This window comes from Barbus barbus, assembly GCF_936440315.1.
Source record: "Barbus barbus genome assembly, chromosome: 36".
Lineage (NCBI taxonomy): Eukaryota > Metazoa > Chordata > Actinopteri > Cypriniformes > Cyprinidae > Barbus > Barbus barbus.
Genome location: NC_136714.1, coordinates 10726453 through 10752357, shown reverse-complemented (window position 1 = coordinate 10752357; position 25905 = coordinate 10726453). Strand labels below are relative to the sequence as shown.

Here is a 25905-nt window from a genome sequence, read left to right as displayed (position 1 = left end):
GTGAGGGGCCACTGTTGGATTCCGCCATGTTTTACGAAACGCTCAGGAGCACTCAATGTAAACACACAAATCACCACAGAAAAAGCCGACCGTTTACTATTAATATTTTTTTTTTTTGAAAACTATCTTACATACTCTTAGAATTAAACGGACTAATATGTAAATCTCTTTAAATAAAAAGAAAAATCGCTCTGTGGTTTGTCTGAGAGGCTGCAAATACTCATTAGCACAACCATGGCTAGATCTCAAACTGCATCATTTATCATTGTTATATATCTTTATATTTCCCAGTAAAACTGCTCAGTGTTAAGAATTAAGCCATTATAGAGGTAGCAGAACTTACTAGAAGCTGCTTTGAAATGTGACCCGCATGAACCCATAGGGCCCTGCTGAAAAAAGACAATAGAATCCTGCCCAAAACACAATAGAAAATGTAATGATTTAATGGTTATAATGGGAATTGTATTGGTTTTAATGGAAACTATAATGTTGTCTACTGGTTTGTGATGAATTCTATTAGTGGGATGTTACATCCTATTGGGAAAATGCCCAAAACACACTACAAAAAGGAATTATGTATGGTTTTACTTGAAAAAGCTAATGGTTCATAATGGTATTTTAATGGAAACCATTGAAATTTCTGTGATGGTTTCTATTGGGCGTCTATTGTTTTTTTTTAGCAGTCTATGGACCCCCGTTTAATACCCTAGATCTGCTTGATATAACATTGATGATTATATGCTAATTAATGCTGGTAAGTCGATTTCTTTTTCCCCAGTTCACAGTTTTTAGAAGCAAGCCAATTTAGTTGACATTATTGCAGTGAAATCCACAATTAAATTGAAAAAAACATTTGCTTAAATAAACAGAACTCCAACAAAGCCGTTTTGAACACACTTTTTATTAAGAACAATTACCTAGATGTTGCAAAGAAAAAACAATGATTTATTTTCTTTTGACTGGTTTTATGTACAAAATAGAAATAAATAAATCTGGTAAATTAAGTGCCCTAGTGTTAACAAAAGGGAAAAAAGAGAGAGACATTAACACTGTATATTAAAACAGCACAAATAAATCAGCAGGAAGGCCACATAAGTATCCTGTGGCATTATACAGTAAGATGTGAAAAGACATAACAAAACAGTTTTTATATAATTCAGCCGCCTATTTTAACTCTTGTATTAAACAAACAGGTCTTTATAAAACACTTTTGATTCCTGAACATTCCCTTATCCTTGCCATATTCATGCAATTTTTTATTTGACAGACTACCTTCAAATACGGTCAACTGTCCTGTGCATAAGTGCAGTGTAGTGGACAGACAGGATGATCACAGATGCAATCTCTTCTTTGCTTAAAAGGAATAGTTTAACCAAAAATTAAAACTCTTGAAAATGGACTCATGATGTTAATTGATGGACTGCAGTCGTAGGGCTTACTTGTGGATTATTGTGATGTTTTTATCAGCTGTTTGGTGGAAACCATTCACTGCAGAGCATCCATTGGTGAGCAAGTGATGTAAAGCTAAATTTCCTCAAATTTGTTATGATCAAGAAACAAACTCATCTACATCTTGGATGGTCTGGGAGTAAAAGTTTAGCATATTTTTATTTTTGGGGTGAACTATTCCTTTAAAACTCCAACCAAAGCCACAGATCCTCAGACTCTTCTGATGACAATGTTATCATTACTTCACTTTCTTTGACTCCCATTCCTAATAGAAAATAAAACAGAAAGAACAGAATAAAAAAAGATTAAAATAACACATTAGAACAGAATAAAGAATAGGTTTTTTAAAGTCATTCTTGCTTATTAGTATGGTTGATTTGGATCATATAAGGTCAGTAGCAAAGATACTGGTTAATAAAATGGGATTAAAAACATTAAGGATATTTTTCATTTAGTGCAGGTTCACATCATATTCTGAGTTTGCATTTCATTGTTTTTATTCATTTTTAGTAATACTGAATCTGTGTTTGTGCAGGTGAGATGAGTAAATGCATGTTCACATTTTGAACATTTTAAACACGCCTCCCAATTTCTCTCAACATGGAGCTGTCAGTCAATACATGGGAAAACAAATTAACCGGTATTTGAAAAAGTAACTTGGATATTTTTTTGTAAATGCATTACTTTAGTAGTTACTTGAAAAAAATTAATCTGATTACATAACTCGCATTACTTGTAATGTGTTACACCAAACACTGGTTTTGAATATTTCATTGAATAATTTATGCAACCATATACCTTGGCTTTCTGCATGACATTTCCTTTGGTGGATGCATATATCGATGGGGGGCGTTTCTTTATTTCAGATGCACAATTAACCGGCACAGTGGCACCATTGTAAATATCTTCCTTTTTTTTTCCTGGAACCTACAGGCATTAAGATATGAATGAATTGTACTGTAAAATCAGGTTCATCTGAGGGAAAAGCATATGCAGCAACAATGAAGGTACCTTAATGGTGGGTTTGCTTTCCACAGGCGCCCCCAGGATTCCTCCAGTCAGAGACTTCTTCAGTTTCTCCTTGACCTCCGTGAGTCGCAGCTCCAGGTCCACTCGCTCAGCTTCCCTCTGACGGCAGCTTTCCTCCAGCTGGGTCAGATGCTGTTCCATGGCTTTCTGCTGTTTATCTGATGCACACATGTACAAAACATTTCACATTAAATGAACAGCTCCCATAACTGAGGATATAGTCAGCAGGTGGCGCCAAATACTGCAAAAATTGTGACAAACCACCTTGCATGTTATTAATTAACACTTAATTCAATTCTCTCACCAGTCGCCTTTTTCAGCTCTTCTTTCACCACCCTCTTTTCTGAGCGCAGTGACAGCAGACTCTTCCTGATTACTTCTTTTTCTTTCTCAAGCTGCTCTTTCTCATTGAGATACCGTCGTGCATCTTCTTCTGCCCTCGTCTTTCCATATTTACCGTAGTGATTCACAGCTACAACACAAAAGTAAGATAGGTCAAAAATGGCAACTTATAATAATTTAATCAGTAAAGCTATGATTGATTGTATATATAGATTAATTTTCCAGTGGAAACAACTTACAGGAACCATGTCGCTTCACTGTGATCTGTGTGTCACCCTTGGCTGTGTCCACACTGGACATAGAGGAATAACGCTTCAGTTTAGACTGACATTCATCTACCTGCGGGTGGAAGAGAGACAGAGTAGAGGGAAAAGATGAGGAGTTATTACAGTTTGTGTGGAAACACAAACACAATGCTTTCGGTAAACTCTTGCCTTCCAGTATGATAGTATTTACTTCAGCATTACACAATGTGCTTATTTAAGGATTTCCTGAAAAGTACCTTTTTATAAAGGAACATGCTTGCTGTGACAGAACATTGTAGCTGACTAGACATAACAAAGACAGTTGCACAACTTAACCTCCCAACAGATAAATTAATGTATTAGGAATACGTGATGTGGAGGAATACATATGTGATGCATTTTTAACTTAACACCTTACCAACACGCTTTCATAGGGAACTTCATCATAAGTCCGTGGATCTGTGGAGGTGCTGCTAGAAGAGGTCGCCCACCTATGGCATTTAATAAAACAAGAATTAACATGAAAATACGACAAATCTGAGTGAACTTCTTTACACATCTCAACTGGAACAAGCTAAATATCCTCATCCCTACTCACAGAAAAGAGTGCCGTGCTGCGCTCTGGATGCTGCTGATGGTGTCCACATCCACATAGTCATAATGCAATGCCTCAGGGGTGGTAGCACTTCCCGCTTCAGCCAACAAAACCCCCAGCCAGCGGCCCATCTCCACAGAACAGCTCGCCTGAGGTTGATTATATTACAAAATTACACTTTTTTTAATGAAAGATCTTCCAATGTAACAAAGATCCATTTTATTACCTCCAGGGCGGCTATTTCTGTGCTCGCTCGCATGATGCGGAAGGCAAAAGGATGTTTGGGTCCAAGACCGGGTAAGACATCTACACCATTGAGGGCTAACGCACTAACGTGGGTGTGAATGTCCCCTCTGTCCTTATGAAGATACAGAGTCCCATTTCTTACACAACACCAGCGCTCCTTCCAACACTGGTTAACCAGGACATTCAAGTATCCTAGCAAGAGATAAGAAACTATCAGCGACTTGAAGAAAGATCAACAGCTGCTCGAGAAGGGAAAGTAGATTCGTGTCCCCTCACCACAACGGGGATTGTCATCCAGGTGGGAAAGCGTGTTGGTTTCGCCCGGCAGGGGCGGCTTCTTCTTGGAGAAACTGATGATGCGGTTGATTTTTTTGCCAGCGGCTCGACTCATAGATCCAGTCAGCTCAGAGAATGTCCCTTTTTTGCCCTTCCCTACAGGAAGAAGCACAGGAAGCATCATAAGAGGATGCATAAAGTGCAAGGACAAGACACGAAACAAATGTTTGGATTCTATTAACGAAGATGCCTTTGACTTCCTTTGTTTGAAACGTTGAGGAAAAAACAGCATACTTAAGTCTATAGCTGTTTCTTGCAATAATTGTTCAAATGTTTTTATGCATAGTTTAAATCAAGATCCATCTGTAACACTTGAAAAGAGAACTTGACGAAACTAGGGATGTGTGCTATTGAAATCCAGAATTTTAAAAGCCCCCATCCTTAGTTTTAAAATTAAATCATTTAAAAACCTTTGGATGATACCAATAAGCCAATAATTATTTTAACGTGTTGGCTGATAACCACTAAATGGCTGAATGGTTCATTCTATACTATTTTATCCAAATAAGTCATTATTAAACATTGAAAAAATATTTAAAAAATAAAATCAATCATTTGAAATATTACAAGTGAATTTAGGGATCAAGACAGTAGTACTGCATAAAAAAAAACATTTCCATACTTTTGATGTGAATGAGTTTCCATGACTTTTTCTATCATTTACAAACACTAAGTTACTAATAAAACTTTTTTTTAGTGCTGCCAAATGATTAATCGCGAATAATCACATCCAAAATAAAAGTAAGAGAGTCATACAGCTTAGGAAGTTGTGGCCTAATGGTTAGAGAGTCGGACTCGTAATCCAAAGGTTGCGAGTTTGAGTCTCAGGTCCGGCAGGAATTGTAGGTGGTGGGAGTGAATGTACAGCGCTTTCTCCACCACAAATACCACGACTGAGGTGCCCTTGAGCAAGGCACCGAACCCCCAACTGCTCCCCGGGCGCCGCAGCATAAATGGCTGCCCACTGCTCCGGGTGTGTGTTCACTGCTGTGTGTGTGCACTTTGGATGGGTTAAATGCAGAGCACAAATTCTGAGTATGGGTCACCATACTTGGCTGTATGTCACGTCACTTTCACTTAAATTTTTTTATTTACATAATATATCTGTGTGTACTGTGTATATTTATTATGTATATATAAATACACACACATACAGTATATATTTTGAAAATACTTACATGTACAGTGATGTAAAAAAGTGTTGGCCCCCTTCCTGATTTTTATTTTTTTTGCATGTTTGTCACACTTTAATGTTTCAGATCATTAAACAAATTTAAATATTAATCAAAGATAACACAAGTAAACACAACATGCAGTTTTTTCTTATGAAGGGAAAACAAAATCCAAACCCACATGGCCCTGTGTGAAAAAGTGCTTGCCCCCTAAACCTAATAACTGGTTGAGCCACCCTTAGCAGCAATAACTGCAATCACGCGTTTGCGATAACTTGCAATGAGTCTGTTACAGCGCTGTGGAGGAATTTTGGCCCACTCATCTTGGCAGAATTGTTGTAATTCAGAGGGCATGAACTGCCTTTTTAAGGTCATGCCACAGCATCTCAATAGGATTCAGGTCAGGACTTTGACTAGGCCACTCCAAAGTCTTCATTTTGTTTTTCTTCAGCCATCCAGAGGTGGATTTGCTGGTGTGTTTTGGATCATTGTCCTGCTGCAGAACCCAAGTTCGCTTCAGCTTGAGGTCACGAACAGATGGCCGGACATTGTCCTTCAGGATTTTTTGGTAGACAGCTGAATTCATGGTTCCTTTTATCACAGCAAGTCTTCCAGGTCCTGAAGCAGCAAAACAGCCCCAGACCATCACACTACCACCACCATATTTTACTGTTGGTATGCTGTTCTTTTTCTGAAATGCTGTGTTACTTTTACGCCAGATATAATGGGACACATACCTTCCAAAAAGTTAAACTTTTGTCTCGTCAGTCCACAGAGTATTTTCCCAAAAGTCTTGGGGATCATCAAGATGTTTTCTGGCAAAACTGAGACGAGCCCTTATGTTCTTTTTGCTCAGCAAAAAGTATTTGGTATTTCGTCATGACTCTGCCATGCAGGACATTTGGGTTGGGGGGGGGGGGGGGGGGGGGCACTTTTTCACACAGGGCCATGTGGGTTTGTATTTTGTTTTCCCTTCATTTAAAAACTGCATGTTATGTTTACTTGTGTTATCTTTGATTAATATTTAAATTTGTTTAATGATCTGAAACATTAAAGTGTGACAAATATGCAACAAAATAAAAAATCAGGAAGGGGGCCAACACTTTTTCACACCACTGTATTTACATGTATATACTTATATTCATAGACTTTATATTTTATATAAATATATTTAATATATAAACGTGACATATTAAATATATACATGCATGGGTGTGTATTTAAATATACATAATAAATATACACAGTACACACACATATACTATGTGAACAAAAAATTTATTTTGGATGAGATTAATCACGATTAATCGTTTGACAGTTGTAATTTTTTTATTCATTTCATTTTTTGAACTTAACAAAACTAGGGGTGCACACTATTAAAAATCTAGATGATATCAATAAACTGATAACTATTTTCATGTTTTAGGCGAAAACTAGTAAAAACTATAATACTATAATATTTATACTCTATAGTGGCTATAAACCTAAAATCAATTTATTTAAATGCAACTGAATTTAGGCATCACAACATTATAATGTACAGAATGGAAAATGTATAATCATTTAGAGATCTGCTAAAAAAAATAACATTTAACAGTTTTAATGAATTATTAATATTTTTAACTTTAAGTGAGTTTTCGATGCAGATACATTTTCAATATTTGTCTAATAATGATAAATAAAAACTATTTCTAACATGTTACATAAAACTACCAATTTGATATGTATGCCAATACAAAACCTAAAAAAAAGAAAAGAAGGATTTGACATACCAAAAGGGACAAACTTTAACCTCATCAAAGACACAGGAAGTACAGAGGAGCTACATCCTTCCTGAGTTCGTAATGCCATTGTTTCAGCATGACATCACAGAACTAACAAGAGGAAACGCTCTACACCTGGAAAACAGACTCTGACCCCAAAAGCATTCGCTTAGCAAAGAAGCTGATCGATTGTGTCCATACCGTTCTCACAGATCTCACGGGTGATGTCTCCATTGGCTGCGCTGTCAGAATCAGAAGTATGTTTATCTGCTGACATCATCTGCAATGACCAAGAAACAGACAGAGCATTTATAGCTTTCACCACGCTATGTTCATGTCAACATTGTAATCAGTAGGTTAGCCATTTAGTGTACTCTGGGCTTCAGGATGCTAGTAATCTGTTCAGCCTTACCTTGTCCAGCTCTAGTTTTCGCAGTATCATCGGAGAGGGTGAACTCTCTTTTCCATTAATGCTGTTAGCCAGGTTACTTACTTCCTGAATGGCCTACATAGTGTTAACAGAAGAGAGTCATACAGCTAATAAAATAAAATAAAATCTGTCAGACCCAGAATTATTCTGATACCATGATACTATGAAAACAGTCAAAACATTAAAATGAATAAGTTTACAAGAATGACTGCTATACAGTGATCAGTTTTAGTGTGATTAATCCTCGATCCTGATTGGTTTTGCATAATGAGCCCTAAACGCTGTATAATTGTCAGAGGAAAATGACTTCTAGAGTACCTACAGTTTTCGACTAATTAATTTCCACTTTTCTGTCATTTTTGATAACCAACTTGCTAATAAATTTTTAAAAAATATATAATTTCATAGATAATGTACTGTCAAATATCAATCTCTCGACAAATAAATATTTCAGTTGAGCACCAGTGTTGTAATTGCCAACCAAAACTAAACTTATTAAAATATTTTTCATTAATTGACATAAAGCTAAAATAAAATCAAATTTAAACATTAAACTTGTAGCAAACTAACTGAAAAATTGGCAGCTAGAAGTTGACAACTAACTGAAATTTAAGTATTAAAATAACTAAAACGAAAACTTTGTCATTTATATATATATATATATATATATATATATATACACAAAATTACTACAACATCAACTAAAATTTAAATGAAAGCTGAATGAAAATATATAAATAAAAGCTAAATAAAACATTAATAAATGGTATAATAGTATATAAACATTTCTAAAATAACACTGTTGAGCATTACATTCACTATAAAATTTCCTTGACTTTTAAGATTGTATTAATTTCAATTAATTTTTCAGGCCTGAAAATCACTATTTTTTACATTTCTGATATTTCCAAGTTTTCCACAATCAATTTCATACATAACTGCACTGAAAAAAAAGATTCATTGAATTTACTAATATGTTTAAGGTAAGTGGTTGCAATTAATTTATTTTAGCTATATTTAAATAAACAAATTTAGGTGACTAACTTTTAACATTCTTTTATTTATATGTAGCAAAAATAAATTGTTTGCAACCACTTATCTTAAAGCAATTTTGTATAATAATTTTTTTTTTCAATTTAGTATAATTTTTTCCAGTGTGTGCATGACATTCATCTCTTTCTTCTCACATAAAACAATTTAAACTCATTCCTTTAGTTTGCAAATAGGCGTTATATTATGTCATATATTGCAATGAAGCACCTTGAGCCAGCTCTCAGCCTGTTCTTTGCTCTGTACAGCCAGCACTAGCGCCTCTCCTCCCGGCATGGAGAAACGAAGCTCGTGCTTCTTGCGGCGTCCATCTTTAGGCACATAGATGACATTGCAGAGATTCAGGGGGAGGTCAACATGTGGAGAACGATCTTTGGGATTCTTGAAGCACTGTGGAGAACAAATTCTATGTTTAGAGCTTGCCGACTTGTTAGATTGTCTCCCTTTTTTAACAGTTCCAGTGCGATTCACCTGGAGTCTGTTCTCGCGAATGATTGTTAGCTGCTTAGCCCATTGACCGAAGCGTTTCTTGCGAAGCAGGAAAGCGCATTTGCGGCAGTCTTTCATTTGACCATCTGGACTCTCCTCTGAAGGCCACTGGTGCGTCCTCTCTCTGCCTTTAGCTTCCTCATCCTCTTCATCGTAGGACTCATAAGAACTGCTGAGTGCATCTGAATCATTGTCTGTTGACATCAACTGATATTAAAACTAATGTAGCACATTTTGATAGGCATAAGCATAACAAACAGCACAGGTTCCTTACAGGAGTTTTTGCTGGCCCCGTTCAGACGAGTTGTTGGGTAATTGTTGTCAGCATCTTCATAATAAGCATCCTCTATTGAGTTTGGAGGGCTGGAGTTACCTGATAAATAAGCACACTGTGTTAGGTTTCATAAATGGCTGTTATTGTGCCTTCTTAGGCTTGAATGTTTGCACTTACTGCGAGTAGTTATATACTGGGGCGTTGTGCCCGGTCCGAGCGGGACGGCTTCTTCATAGTAATCATCAGGAGGAGGTGTGGTAGGAAGGGAAGGAGGTGTGTCTGTGGGACTCTGACAAAACAAAAACAATTATTATTAAATTCAAATTTGCATGCTTTAAAATAAAATGATTTTTCTGTCTAAAAGACCATTATAATTTTTAACATTTGCATTTTAAAGATTGTAAGATTTTTTAACATTTGCATTTTAAAGATTGCATTTGTTTGATCAAAAATACAGTAACAAGTTGTGAAATAATTGTTTTTAATATTTTAAAATGTAATTTATACCAGCAAGCCATGACTATAGTCTTCTGTGTCACATGAAAATCATCATCATTTGATGCTCAAGAAACATTTCTTCAGGATACTTTGATGAACAGAACAATCTGTTCATCAAATCTTTTGTAAAATTACAAATGTCACTTTTGATCAATTGAATGCATCCTCGCTGAATAAAATTACTATTTTTTATGTAGTTGTATTTCATATATATTCTTGTACCGATTTTGTGGGTGGGTGCTTGGATGCCTCCTCATGCTCCACATCTTTCATCTCTTCAGGTGAGTCCCTAAGATCCTGCAGGTCACAGTCTGAGAACAAACATCAAACCTGACCAATTACAACACATGCAATTCATATGACATCCTGGAAATATGATTATAAGAAAAGCTACCATTCTTTCTGCTATTTTTAGCAGCACCTACTGCAAGTATTTATGTATTACAAAGTTTTAGGCACTGTTTCACAAAACTAAATTCAGAAAAAGATAATTATTTGCACTAATGAACTTTTGAGTAAACAGCAATAAACTCACCAAATTCTTCAAACAATGATTCAACAAAGCTGGTACCATTTCCATAGAGAGATGTGTTCATGTATATAAAGTCAGATCCATTCACTGTGAAATAAATAAACAATTTAATTAATTTGCAATATTACAAGTGTGATTCACCCTTCATACATAAATTCTTACATGAAATACAACACAGAATGTCAATCATAACATACACTTTATTCCTATAACTTTTTGGAGTAACAATTTTAGGCACTCTTTTTTTAATTAGTCCTTTTGCTCACAGTAACTGTGCTGTCTGAAATAATTTGACGTTGCTATAGTTATTAATGCGTGAATCTCTTGAGCGGGGCCTTGGGTCCAGCTGTTATGTATTTGCTGCTCAATCTCACCGGATGGCTGCAGCTGTTTGACCAAGTTTCTGACCACACTCATCTTCTCTGCCGTGGCTGAACTCACACTCTCGTTCTCCAACAGCTTGAGAAGCAAACTCAGCTCCTTCACCAGGTGCTCCATACCTGCACAGAGATTCAAGACAATGACAGGATCAGTGATCAGAAACATGTTTGCAGACAATTGCATAGGAAAATCACTAGACTGTTGCATTTATATACATCAGATGATCTAAATACAAGCAACTTTTATATGAACTTTTATTTATTTTCTAATCGTGTAACTAGGAGTGACTGGGCATTTCCATTCAGCTAATTTGACCTTTTTTAAATCTGTCATGAGGAAAGCCTCAGCTGTTGGACATCTGATTTCTTTGGCTGTTTGTTGAGGAAACCCTGCCAAAATTCCAAACATGATATCCCGAAGGTTTAATGCAATAAACAAGCAAAGATAAGGGTATGACCTGAATTGATTTATTATGGTAGTGCTCTTCCAAATCTGTGCATGGTGAACAATAGCTGCACTGTTATGAATGGCCTAACAAACACAGGAAGCAAGAAACCCCCTAAAGAGAAACAACATTTTTAGAAAGTCCTGGAATAAGCATTCATGTATATAGAGCTAGTCAACAATGCACCAACATTTATAATGGTTATCTGTAGGTGTGGACATATCTCATTATTCATTTTAGGAAGGAAACCCGAGGAAAAGTAGCTTGAATTTCTGGCCCTGAAAAACAAAAGATGCTGGTTTTAAAATGCTGAAATAGTCAAGTCAAGTCACCTTTATTTATATAGTACTTTTAACAATACAGATTGTGTCAAAGCAGCTTTACAGTATCAAACAGGAAAATAGTGTGTCAATTATTCAAAAGGACAATAGTAAACACTCAAAGTTCAATTAAAGGCAGTTCATCATTGAATTCAGTGATGTCATCTTCCAGCTCAGTTCAGTTTAAATAGTATCTGTGCACTCAAGTCGACGATATCTCTGGAAATGAAGTGTCCCCAACTAAGCAAGCCAGAGGCGACAGCAGCAAGGAACCAAAACTCCATCGGTGACAGAATGGAGAAATAAACCTTGGGAGAAACCAGGTTCAGTCGGGGCCAGTTCTATTCTGGCCAGACAAACCAGCAGTTTGTTCCATGCTGCAGCAAAGTCAGATTGTGCAGAGGACTCATCTGGTTCCCGTGGTCTTGTCCCGATAGCCGTCTAAGTGACGAGGTCTTCAATGGGGATCTGTCACTGGGGCTCATCTAGCTGTCCTGGTCTCCGCTGACATTCAGGGCTTATAATGTTATGAGAACCGATGATAAATAAAATTTCACCTTGATAATATGCAATAACAATTCCAAAAAAGAAAAAGAAAAACGGAGGGTCTCAAAGCACCAAGGTTGAAAAAGGAAAATAATATCAAATATTTATTTATTTACATTTAAATTTAGTCATTTAGCAGATGCTTTTTTCCAAAGCGACTTACAAATGAGGACAATGGAAGCAATCAAAATCAACAAAAGAGCAATGATACGCAAGTGCTATAACAAGTCTTTATAACGTCATTTAAAAAATAATGTATTTCAGCAATAATTATTTCAATATGTTATTTTTAAAAAACAGTATATAAGTTTATTCTTGGCAGTTATCATAGCCAGATATAACCTGAATTTTTGCTATTTCTGCGCTCATTTTAAAATGACTTCCCGTTATTTTCAATACATTTTTATCTTCAAAGTGAGTAAATAATTGTTTACTGCTTGTTGGCAATCAATTTCAGTTTTTATCCTCATGATACATCTGCTCATTCTCAGTCTTCTCTTGCCAGTTGCATTCTGGGAAACCCAGTTCAATCGAAGTCACCTGAAGCAATTTCAGTAAACTGTGACATACACAAGACTCACTCTCTGATATAATCATATGACACTGATTCCATTTAATTGCACTTTGAGAATGATGAATGCATCTTTTTAATCATCCTAATATTACTTTTTGAATGGTCACTGAACCTTCTGAAACTAATAAGTAGTAATATAAAAAAAAAAAAAAATCATCCAATGATCATTCAACTAAAATGTTCAAAAAAAGTTCCATAAACAATCTATAAATATTTTTTTTGAGTTAACGTTCTGAGAACGTTATTAAAGACCAGATAACTTTGAACAAAGGTTCTATTAAGAAGTTTGTTCATAACTTTAAGAAAACTTTGCCAGAACATTAGCCAAAGTTCTAAGAACGTTCCCTGTTAGCTGGGAAACAGATTAAAGAGATCACACATATTTCAAGTTAGGGAATAAAAACCAGGGGTAAGTACCTGACAACTCGTTTCTTTCATACAGAAACACATGTAAGCACTTCACACCACACCCGGACTCTGCTCAAGAGAGAGGGATGGGAAAGGAAAAGCCCCTTTTCAAGGCTACCTGCCACACATTTGGCTTTGCTGATCTAGGAATTATTATTCTTGGCCACAAGTAATTACTGCAATATGTGACCTTCCTTTTGCATTTGCCCTGACAGCGTTTTTTTCTATCTGTCTGGACCAGATCAAAAAACCTGTTGCATAGCTCATGATGTTTCTTTTTTGGACCCTCACCGCTCCAAAAACAAACACTGCTTTGAAGCAGAGATCGCAAACCGCTAAGCAAACATGGGGAATTCAAAATAAAGGATCTTTTCTGAGCTTGCACTTCTATTTTGAGGATCATCCTGTTCATTTAATATTTCTTGGCATGCAAATGTGCGACCTACAGTACATGTAATAGAGTCCGTGTTAAACATATTAATGATAATATAAATAGTAACTGAAAATAGTGCTTAGTACGGTGGCCGAGAAGTGCAAAACAAATCACGATTCTGAAAACAAAATAACAAATTACAAACGCAAATCTAAAAAACAAAATAACAATTCAGAAAACACAACAACAATTCCGAAAACAAAATAACAAGTCAGAAAACACAACGACAAATCAGACAAACCGGAAAAGAGGTAGGTATAGTTTGAGACAGCGCCATTGGTTTGGGAATAGATTACTCATCGCTGACTGGACGAGACATCTGTCAATCAAGGTGTACAGGAAGAACCAGAAGAAGAACAGTAAAGTCAACTTAAGCATCAGCTCCAGTGATGTAGATGATAGATTGTGTGTCATCATGTTTTTTGACGTGATCGACTCGGGTTCGATCCCGCCTTTTGCCAAACTTTTTTTTTCTCCCTTTTCAAATCTCGTATCGCATTGGAAAGGCATTTATTTTCAATAAAAATTAAGGAAATAATCCAAAAATTGAAAATAAAGTACCGGGTAGGGTTAGGGTAGGTGTAGGGAGGGCTTTATTGTAATAAGGTGGCATCAATTTAAATTAAAATTATAATTTACACTCAGTACGTTATTATTGCATACTGTTCTTTTTTTTTTACTACAATACTGAGGTGCAGTAATTGCCACTATTTGCAACAAGTAGTATAAATAGCACAAAACCTGCTATTTTAACCTGGTATTTTTTTAGTATAAATAGGTATTTGCACTTAGTGGATTACAACTTTTGTTTTCTGACTTGTCATTTTGTTTTCGGATTTGTCATTGTGTTTTCTTACTTGTTATAATGTTTTCTGAATTGTTGTTGTGTTTTCTGAATTGTTATTTAGTTTTTTAGATTTGCATTTGCGTTTGTAATTTGTTATTTTGTTTTCAGAATCGTGATTTGTTTTGCACTTCTCGGCCACCGTAGCTTAGTAATAATTAGGCTAATTATTAAGCAATATAGTACATTAAACATTACATTTTAGCATTTCTCATTACTTATAAACAGCGAGGATCAATGAAACAGTGAAGAATGTAAGAAAACTTGTGTCAGCATATTTACTTAGAGGGCTGTAAAAATATGCTCTTTAACAAAAAAAAACTATCCTGTGTAAGATGATGCAAGATAAACAGTGGAATGAGGCCACAAATGTGAACACTTCAGTGGCTGAAATAAAACTGAAAACAACACCACTGATTTCTATAACTAGGTGACTGTGTTGTGTCATTTTTAAGGAATGCTATATTTCACCCAAAAATGAAAATTTGCTGAAAATTGACTTAGGATATCCAAGATGTAAATGTGTTTATTTCTTCATCTGGAGAACACCAATGGATCCTTTGAATTAAATGATGGCTTTATTTCTTACAAACACGCTGCTTTTCACTTCACAAGACTTTAATTGTTTATTGTGGATTATTGTGATGTTTTTTATCAGCTGTTTGGACTCTCATTCTGACGGCACCCATTCACTGCAGAGGATCCCTTCGGTGAGCAACTAATGTAATGCTAAATTTCTCCAAATCTGTTCTGATGAAGAAACAAAAGTTGCATCCCAATTTATGCACAATTCTACGCCATTTTTTAGTGTGATTAGTGTGATCGCACTGAACATTTCAGCAAGAAAAAGTACATTTCAAATGCCCAGATGATGCAATTAAATACCTGAAAAAAGTGTGGAAGACTCTGATGTTGGATGATAAAATAACCTTATATAATAAGTACATAGTGCATCATTTGGGACACAACTAAACTCATCTACATTAACAAAAATTTTAATCATAGTAAGTCTAATCACTTTTAAAACAACAACAACGAAACTCCACAAATCTGATAATTATAGAATAATTCCCAAATAAACATCCAAGTGTATATTATTTAAAACATGCATTCCAAAAGATTAAGTGGCTCAATCAATGAAATATAATATTACTCTAGGACTGGAACCTTCCTGGTTGTTTGTCAACAAAGGAGAAAGCATATAATTCACAATGCAGATTTCTAAAGCCTTTGCAGTTCTGTCAGCAGAACACAAACACAGAGCTGACAGAGATAAAGAAAGTAAACCAATTAATTGCTCACCGGTCTCAACGGCTGAACGAGATGAGAAACCCACCATTTTCAGACAAAACCAAAACTGAGCTGTGGTGTGCTGTGGAGGATTTTTGTGAGCTCTTTACTCTCTCAGTTCATCCTCATTTTGGTGTGATTCCTGTGGGGACGTCTGCACTGGATCAACCCTCTCTCACTCACTCTCATTTTCTCTCTTCTACGTCCACCACATTACTCTCTACAGTCTATAGCTAAAAAATATAAATTGTAAAATGAAATAATTTTTTTTATTAAAAATAGAAATACATTTTAAATACTTTTAAAAAAAATTCACAAATTCTTTTTTATTTTTTTACAGTTTAAGCTACCATGGGAACTTTTTCTGAGTAATTAACTTCCATATTAAACGTGGGGTGGGCGATATACCGGTAGACATGATTAACTGGTAGAAATTTGTCAACTGGTAGAGATTTAGGACTATTGTCTCTATTGCAGTTACATGCTCACATGATGTTGCTGTGCTACGTGGTCACGAAAACGCACACGTTTTGTCAGCATTGCTGTTTAAAAAACAAGTGATTTTAAGACATTGAAACACAATCAGCAGCAAAAGAAAACTTATTTCACTATATGCACACGCTGTCTGAGAGACTGTTTCTGGGCGTTGTCAAAGAGGCGCACGCATGTGAAGAGTGAGAAATTACCAGTACACCTAGAAATTCTTATGAGTAAAATATATCTGAAATATATTCCCATTCATATTCGCAATTTTGAGCAAACCAGCATGATTATGAACATGAAATTATCCAGCCATGGCTTCCTGTTTCACAGAAATATAAATAGGATGGAAAACAAAGCCCAAATTCCAAATTATTCATCCATCGCAATGAGAAAAACCAAAGAATATATTTCTGATATGTAGCAAAAGATAATTGAGCTTCACAAATTAGTGAAGTGGCTTTATGAAAAGAGCTAGAGCAGGGAAAATTCCCATTTTCACCATCAGGGCAATAATTAAGAATTTCCAATCAACAACAAATGTTATGAATCTGCCTGGAAGAGGACGTGTGTCTCTATATCATCCTAATGCACTGTGAGAAGGAGAGTTTGAGTGGCTAAAGACTCTCCAAGGACCACAGCTGGAGAATTTCAGAAAATAGTTGAGTCTCGGGGTCAGAAAACCTAAAAAAAAAAAAAATCAAACAGCACCTACATCACCACATGTTGTTTGAGAGGGCTTCAAGAAAACAAATCAAGAAAAGAAATCTCCATATTTAGTTGTCAGACACGACTGGAACTTCAAATGGGACTGGCTTCTATGGTCAGATGTAACAAAAAAAAGAGCTTTTTAGCAGCAAACACTCAAGATGGGTTTGGTGAACACAGGGATAAAAAGTACCCCATATGTACAATGAAATATACTGCTGTATTTTTGATGTTGTGGGCCTATTTTTCTGCTGGAGGTCCTGGACATCTTGTTTATACACATGGCATCACTGATTCTATCAAATACCAACAGATAAAAAAATCTGAAATCTGTTAGAAATCTTATAATGGGCCATGTTTGTATCTTCCAACCAGAAAATAATACAAAAACAAACCTTAAAAAAAACAACACAAAAATGGGTCTCTGAGCACAAAACCAAGCTTCTGCTATGGCCATTCCAGTCCTCTGACCTGAACCCTGTAGAAAATGAGTGAGGTGAACTGGAGTGATTCTGGATGAAGGAATGGTCTCTGGTCTCTTGTCAGGTGTTCTCTAACCTCATCAGGCATTATAGGAGAAAACTCCTATACTATTTTGGCAAATGGAGATTTCAAAAAGTATTGAATAAAAGGGTACCATTAATTGTGTCCAATGTGTATTAGAGAAAAACATTTATTTCATAATGACATTTCCCCCCATTTTATTATCTAATGAAAGGTTAGATTTTTGTGAATTTTGTTCTGACCACGTGTGTATGTGTGTGTACTGTGTATACTGTATGTGTGCGTATTTATATATACATAATAAATATACACAGAACACACACATATATTATGCAAACAAAAACATTTAGTTTGGATGCGATTTATCGCGATTAATCGTTTGACAGCACTATTTTATACATTTGATTACTTTATACAATGTATAATTTTATTTATATTTCTACTAGTTTTTTGTCTGTAGTTTTTTATTTAAAGCAAAAATAACTCGTAAAAATAAAAATCGTTACTATGAAATAAAATTACTCATAATACTCATTTAAGATTGTGGTCATATCGCCCACCCCTACAGTTGTGAATTTGTGATCCTTCTTCCTCAAATTCAAAACAAACTAAATTTCACTTTCAAATCTTAAAGAGTGCAAGATCTCCAAAAGGCATCACTCTAAATCACACAGCCAATGATAAGCTATCTTTCAGTTGTCTTTCACTGAGTTTGCTTAATTGCTAGTAAACTCCTCCTAAGAGTTTTCCTCTGTCTCAGAGAGCAGGAAACGTGAATGTGTGTGTGTCTGTTAGGGGAAACAAGAAAAAGAGGGGGGCGGAAGAAGAGTAGGAGGCGGAAACTCAGAGAGCAGAGAGTAGGATGACTTTGTTATTACTGAGAGCGGCGCAATCACAACTCCAGGGCCGCAGCTCTCCAGAGGGCCATTGTCTGGGTGTGCACTCGCTGACATGGGCGAGGGAGCGACCCGTCCCTTTTCCAAGCAACTCAAGTTCCCACACAGCACCCTCTGTGACTCTGTGTCTTCTGCTGACCACGTTTCTCTCTGGAAACTGGGTCAAGTTTGTGGAACTAAGCACAGTCAGCTCGGTTACAGCTATTCAGAAGGCTCGTGTGTAATGTGTGGGAATGTGAGACTGCTGAACCTCATCTAACTGCTTCAGTGGCTCTTTTAATGCGTCTGTGCTGTCTGCTGGCTCTCACAAACCAAAGACACGTTGTTTTTAAGTTAAAAGTGACAAAAGACAAAACAGCTGAAAATAAAGACTTCTCTCGTCAACACTTGTATGAGTCATATACGCATGTAATGAAGAAGATTAAGTGATCCAACTAGAGATAATTAGCTTGACCAGTTTCTACAGATAAAAACTTTTCTAATCAGTAATTTGTTATAAAACCCAACACTGCCATTACACAACTACGCATTCAGGTAGAAACAATTCATATACAGATGTCGTTCGCATAAATTCATTATAATTATGTCTATAAATAACTTTTTACTTTGTCGGGTGAGAAACGCACAGCATTTTAAACTTAACAGTTCGACACAAATACCTATTAAATACCAAGTAAACGAATGGGACTATAGTTCACAAAACATCTTAAAGATGATTCATGTTTATATTTAATTAATTAAATTTTAAAAAACTTAAATTTTTTCATGATTTTCAATAATTTTTTAAATGATAAATCATTACAAATATAAATAAATGTATTAAAATAAAAAAATAATTATCTATTATTATTAATTATTAGATTATTTCGAATTAACTAGAACTAACTATTAATTATTTATAGTTACATATAAAACGTGTGTGTGTGTGTGCATGCATATATATAGATAGACTAGACTTAGACTACATTTCCCATGTGCCATTTCACTAATCACACGCTCACCTGCAGCCAATTACATACACTATATAACACCCACTCAGATCCTTCTCAAATTACCGAGTATTGTTAGCGCTTATCGCTATGCCAGTGATAGCTACATTACAGAGTCTGTAACCTAGCCCCAGCCCAGCCTAGCCTAGTCTAGTCTAGTCTAGACTTATTTATGTGAGGAGAATCAACGACTGGCAGATGACCTGAATGAGTTCTATTGCACTGATCGGCCTCATACAGGAAGGTGACGAGTCTGCTTACAGACAGGAGGTTAAGGAGCTGGCTGTCTGGTGCAGTCTTAACAACCTGGAGCTCAACACACTCAAAACTGTGGAGATGGTCATGGACTTCAAGAGAAACCCCCCTGCTCTCCCCTCACTCACCATCATGAACAGCACTGTGACTGCAGTGGAGTCATTCGGATTCCTGGGCACCACAGCTTCTCAGGACCTGAAGTGGGACAATCACATTGAGTCCATTGTTGTACTTCCTTCGCCAGCAGAGGACGTTTAACCTGCCACAGGAGCTGCTGAAACAGTTCTACCCCGCCATCATTGAATCTGTCCTCTGCACTTCAATAACTGTCTGGTTCAGCTCAGCTACCAAATCTGACCTCAGAAGACTACGGAGGGTAGTCCGGACTGCTGAGCGAATCATTGGTACAACCCTCCCCACTCTCCAAGTGCTGTACTTATCCAGAGTGAGCAAAAGGGCTGGTAAAATCACTCTGCACCCCTCACATCCAGCACACTCCCTCTTTGAACTGTTACCGTCTGGCCGATGCTACAGAGCTCTGAGCACCAGAACGACCAGACACAGGAACAGTTTCTTCCCTCAGGCAATCCATCTCATGAACACTTGACATTAAACGTGGAACACACACTTTTATACATTGTTTATTCATTTCAAATTTGCACATATCAGACCTGTACACACATAGTTGTCTATATTATATATTGTGTTTTTGCTATTTTGTACATTGCCTATTTGTATATTATTCTTTTATTATCTGTGTCCTGTCCTGTTGCTGTAGAGCTTCTGTCACTAAAACAAATTCCTTGTATGTGTAAACATACCTGGCCAATAAAGCTCATTCTGATCTGATTCTTATTTATACACTTATTTCATTTATGGTAGTAAATTTAAATATTTTTATTTGTTTTACTGTTTCAAATCAATTATAATTGTAATATTATAATCAGAATCCTCAAAAAACAAAACAGTATCTGTCAACTGACAGATCAAACAACCAAATTGCTTTTTTATCTGGGGAATCCACAATACAGCAATTTACATTCAATCAAAAATCTGAAAAAAGAACTTGCTTTGTATAGACTGGGCACATTCCAACTGATCTTTCATTGAGTGGCTAGGCAAAGTAGCTAGACAATGTGGCATTGTTAGGTCCAAAATTACACGATGACATCACCTTTGAGGAAAAGAGGACAATGCAGCACATAGCATTCAGAAATGCAGTGCAAACATTCATTCACCCAAATACATCACGGAACACAATCACAAATACACTAACACTTACAAAACAAATTCTAGGGAAAGCAGCTGTGCGGTCTTGAGGCAAGGGCATTGTGGGTAAGGGTATATGTCCTGCAGCTGTAGCTTCCTATCTGGGCTGACGACAGCAGTTTCTATCATCCCTAACCTTCTGCTTCCTATTCCTCTCCTCCACACATCCCCAAAAATGACATACCATCAGTCCTCTGTTAACTAGCACGCTCTCTCTCAGCTCCGGACCCTCCCATCTGGACCGCTTCCAACAAAACACTACAAAAATCATAAAACACATCATATCTACAACACACACCATCTGTGCCTGTTTAGTGGTCATATCCACAGACCATGCAGTGTTTCTCCTGTATCAGTGAGGAATGAGGGTTCAGATCCTACAAGCTTCATATGCCGAATACCGCGACCACACAATCCTTAAAAAAGCTTATCAGCTGTCTGATTCAGGGTGGGTGGAGGGTGTCACGTGTAGCTATACAGGACACACAAGCAGGGCTGATACATAAAGGCAGCTTTGATGAACACCAGTCAAGTTCACATGGAGGCCACATGGACAAAAGTGTGAGATGGCTATAATTTAATGCTCAGTATTTTAGTGGATAACAGCTCGATGGGTGGGGTCAATTACAGAGGAACAACAGGCCATATAATTGAAAGGGAAGGGATGAAGGCTTTGAGGATGACAACATGGTTATTGATGGCTTTATGAGCTTGGGAAAAAATCCTTCTGCAACAAGTTGCAGTACATTGTGTTTGTCTGAACACATGCTGAATGAGGTTGTGTACCATTTAGAATTAAATTCCAATTAAAATAAATTTATCAACTGCAGTTTTAACCAAAGGGTGTGTGCTCACTGTGAGACAGCAGAGATCGAGACAGAGACGCACTTCCTGCTTCACTGTCATAAATACATATCCATAAGAAACCTCTATTTAAACAAATTCCCCAACTTAATAAAGAACTTTACAGTCATTAGTGGAACAGAACAAATAAAGATACTATTAGGAGAGGGACAGACAGCAGCACTAGCTGCGAGATACATGTGGATGTGCCACAGCCTGAGAGACAGCAGGTGAATGTGAATTGTGTCTGACCTGACCTGTGTGTTGCCCTACTGTCCACCACAGTGACCCTTAGTATGTAAGTTATTTCTGTGTAAGTTAAAGACTGTGGTATCAAATGTTCACACATTCTAATTTGTTACAGTTTAATACTTCTAAGAGGATAATGCTAACATTTCAGATTCTGTAAACCACAGGGATGACAGTTTTATTCATTGGCATTCACACTCACACTTTCTCTCACATAAAAAATTTGGAGGATTGAGTGTCTCTTTGAGATTTGCAACCAAGTATTATGCAGTTGCATATTATGATACTCTGCAACCAATCAGAAAATAAACGGCAGTCAAGAGACACTAACACTAACCTGCTCATCAGCACAAAGTACATCAAAACATCAAACACGAATATGACAATTCCAAAACTGTCAGCTCATTTCCAGGTGGGATTTATAGTGAAGGAGCAGAGCAGCCTTTTGCTATATCTTTTCCAATCTTCTCTGTTTCTGCACTGCAGTCATAAGACTTCAGGCACGCAGTCATGAGAGTTGCATTTGTACATTATACACAATAACAAACCCGGCTGTAAAATCTTTTATTTTCATTTCAGTGTTAGTAATTTTGTTATGTACTTTTGCCATTTTTCTGTTTAGCTTTAAGTTATATTTAATTCAGTTTTAGGTCTAGTAACTTAATTATTTATTACATATAAATAAATATTTATTTATTTATTTAACATATATATTATGTTAAATATAATATTTATTTATTACACATAAACTTGCCAATGCAAAATTTAAGAAATTTACTCAGTTAAGGTTTTTCCATCTAATTTCTATTTTTCAGCTTTATTTCAAATTTTAATAGTTTTAATAGTTTTAATTTTAGTTAATAACAACACTGATCTAGCAGGTGGAAGATTGGACAGTTTGAAAGTGTCCTTCAATCACTGATGATGACTTTTTGTTTTTTCTTAAAGAGACAGTTCACCCAAAAATGTATATACTGTCATCATTTCTGTCCATTATTTTGCTCCAAATCTGTATGACTTTCTTTATACTGTGGAACACAGTGTTTTTATGTCCACACAATCAAAGTCAGTGGAATCTGATGTTGTTTTGGACTTTCAATGTATAGACAAAAACAGTTGAGACACCTTTAGAAAGACTCAGAAAGCTAAAACATATATGCAAATCTTTCTTGAAATTCTAATCATTCAGTTATAATAATTGCTGCTCCTGCCCATATCTTGGTTGCAACTTTGCATGACTAATGAGATTGAGGAAGGTTTATTAGGAAAATTTCTTCCAGCGTTATCCCAGGTCTCAGTATCGGACCTTCTTTCATTAAGGAGTTAATACATTGGTCATCCACAGCAAGCCCCTATGATGACTGCCTTTGATTTCCACTCTTTGAGGACACGAGTGTGAAAGGGCCTACAGGCTCGCACACAAGGACCTTTCCGGCCCCTGTGTATCGTAATAACTCTCTGTGATTTCTCTTCAGACAAGAGCCGCCCTTGACGGCTGCGCTTGGGCCGAGGAATGCTGGAGTGAGAGACAGTGTCTGGCCTGTGCGGACCCATCAGGCTCACAAGCTGCAGAAGAGAGAAGCCTTTGTCTCTTTGGCCATGAGTATTTATAGATGTAAGCCATGTGCATAAGTGCTGGAGGAATCAGTGCAATTCAGACCCCCCCCACCCCACCTTTCACAGACTGCATGAAGTCTTGCATCAAAGGAATTAAGCATATTGTCATGTCTAGAATTGCTGTTAACCAATTAATCAGTTAATTAAATATCAGTTGGGGTAAACATTAATTTAATGAAAATGGCATGATTTTACAAGACTGTTCAAAAGTTTGGGGTCAGTAAGATCTTTAAAAAAAAGAATACTCAGCAAGGATGCATTTAAATTGATAAAGTGACAGTAAAACATTCATAATGTTTCCATAAAAACATCAATCAACACAACCGCTTTCAACAAATTATTCTAGAGAAGCAAATCAGCCTATTAGAATGATTTCTGAAGGATCATGGTACCCTGAAAACTGGAGTAATGATGCTGAAATTTCAGCTTTGCATCACAGGAATAAATTACACATTAAATTATATTTAAATACAAAAGCTTTTGTAAATTGTAATAATAATAATTCATAATACTACAGGTTTTACTGTATTTCTGATCAATTTAATGCAGCCTTGTACAAGAGACTTCAATAAAAAACATTTTAAAATAAATAATAATAATAATATCACCAATAATTCATAGAGCACACAGACCCTACAGTTTTCATAGTTTAAAGGTGTAAGGTTCACCACTAATGCTCCTCACAAGAAGCAAGCAAACACCTAAACGGGCATTTCCAAAAATCCCCCCATAACTAAAAACAGCAATAGCTGATGGGCTGTTTTTTCCTGGCATCCATGCAAACAAACTCAGAGTTGAACACATTCTCAAGCGGATTTCCTGCATGAGGGGCAAGGAAGTCTTCTTTCAGATCATAGCCATCATGCTGAACTGGCCTTCAACCAGCTCAGAACAGCAGGATGAAGGAGCTGATAGCTGGCTCAGTGGAAAATGAAGGACATGGAGAATACAGGATGAGAGGATGAAATATTTTTGTATATTTTATAGCAATAATGCACAATTTGCCAGCATGGCTGAGAAAGCTCTTGCTTTTTTCAATATAACGAGGAGGTGTATTAATATAACAAGAGTTTACTGTTATTATTCTTGATAAACAGTTTCCCTGTTTTTCTTGCATTAGACATATTCATTTGGGCCCTTGACAAATCATTTTGAGATAAACAAAAGAAATGAGAAGAACAATATGTAGTCAATACAAGCAGCCTTTTGATTTTAAAAAGGTGAATTTTAAGTCTATTTATTAAAGCTTTTATATGTGATAGATTTAAAGTATGCATTTAAGATCAAATAAATTTTAGATTTTATTTACTGTAGAAAATCGTGACAACAGGGTTGACTATTCACGATTGTCCCCTACTTGAAGGGTTCACATGCTGAAAGGGTGATGATGTAATTATGATGTCATTATGTTTTTTTTAAGGAATTGTATATCTTTCCATAAGGGGTGTTATGATGCTAACAAAATTGGCATTACATAGATATATATATATATATATATATATATATATATATATATATATATATATATATCCATTATACACACACACACACACACACACACTAAACTTTATAAAGATAGTAATTAATGAAATAATTATTTACACTTATGTTCATAAGGGAAACAAAAACCCATCCTTTTCGTGAAATTACCCTAGTCTGACACAGATGACATGTTTTATTCATCCATTAAGATATTAACAATCTATTGCATCACTAACAGAACTGTGCAACTGTGTAGTGATAAGATTTCCTTTTATCCCCAAAAATATTATTGTGTAATAACATCAGATTCACCTTTTAGCACAGGTACACAGAAAAGGTGCGACTGACTTACTATTAATAATGATAAAAGGCTAAAATAATGCATTTTACTTATTTCGAGGACGACGAGGTTTCATATAAAACACATATAATACTTACAAGTGGAATCGGTGATCTCCATGTCGAAGAGAGTAGTTTTCTTGAGTACTCCGTAACAGACTTCAGCAGTCCCTCACTGTAATGCACACCAGCATCTTGTGCAGCGCGCGTGTGGCCAACACTACACTTTTGACAGGGGCGCGTGCAGACCACTCCACATCTCTGATCATCTGGGTCCTAGTGCTCGTCAGTCAGTAGAAGTCCCTAGAGAAAAACAATGTCATGGTGCTGGTCTGTTTAACCATCAGATGCATGAATTATCATTTATTCCAAAATAGAGTATTTGGTAGAGTTACTCATCTGTCCACTGCAAGGCTGCAGTAAATAGGCCTGCATGGCGTATCAGCATTTGCATTTGAATTTATCCTGTCATTCAAAAAAAAAAACATACACAGAAGATAAAGTCCACACATCAGTGAGGCAGTCACACTTATGGGTCGGGGTCAAAGGTGATCATTCAAGATGGTTTGATTTAACACAGTCT

General features: G+C 36.3%; 1 protein-coding gene across 2 annotated transcripts; it reads right to left on the bottom strand.

Moving 5' to 3' along the window:
• Positions 1-881: 881 nt before the first annotated feature.
• LOC306856019 (actin filament-associated protein 1-like 1) lies at positions 882-25534 on the bottom strand. 2 transcript variants are annotated; one of them, XM_079394979.1, is made up of 20 exons: positions 25422-25523; positions 19652-19718; positions 10825-10950; positions 10454-10537; positions 10141-10229; positions 9598-9709; positions 9421-9519; positions 9129-9340; positions 8868-9047; positions 7590-7682; positions 7379-7457; positions 4183-4338; positions 3887-4098; positions 3664-3809; positions 3484-3556; positions 3060-3159; positions 2783-2950; positions 2461-2636; positions 2248-2376; positions 882-1714 (listed from the first exon to the last, which is right to left on the bottom strand). In XM_079394979.1, the coding sequence occupies exons 3-20, from the start codon at positions 10946-10948 to the stop codon at positions 1688-1690; spliced, it is 2259 nt and encodes a 752-aa protein (XP_079251105.1). In that variant the 5' UTR covers positions 10949-10950; positions 19652-19718; positions 25422-25523; the 3' UTR covers positions 882-1687. The 2 variants fall into 2 exon arrangements, with proteins under 2 accessions (XP_079251105.1, XP_079251104.1); XM_079394978.1 differs by lacking the exon at positions 19652-19718 and having other exon boundaries at positions 25422-25534.
• Positions 25535-25905: the final 371 nt, after the last annotated feature.

Coding starts and splice junctions, on each gene's coding strand:
- LOC306856019 (XM_079394978.1), bottom strand. CDS start 25,443: ATGGAGATCACCGATTCCACTT. Junction 3,557..3,663: donor GCAGCACGGCACTCTTTTCT/GTGAGTAGGGAT, acceptor TAAATGCCATAG/GTGGGCGACCTCTTCTAGCA. Junction 2,637..2,782: donor AGAGCTGAAAAAGGCGACTG/GTGAGAGAATTG, acceptor TGTGTGCATCAG/ATAAACAGCAGAAAGCCATG.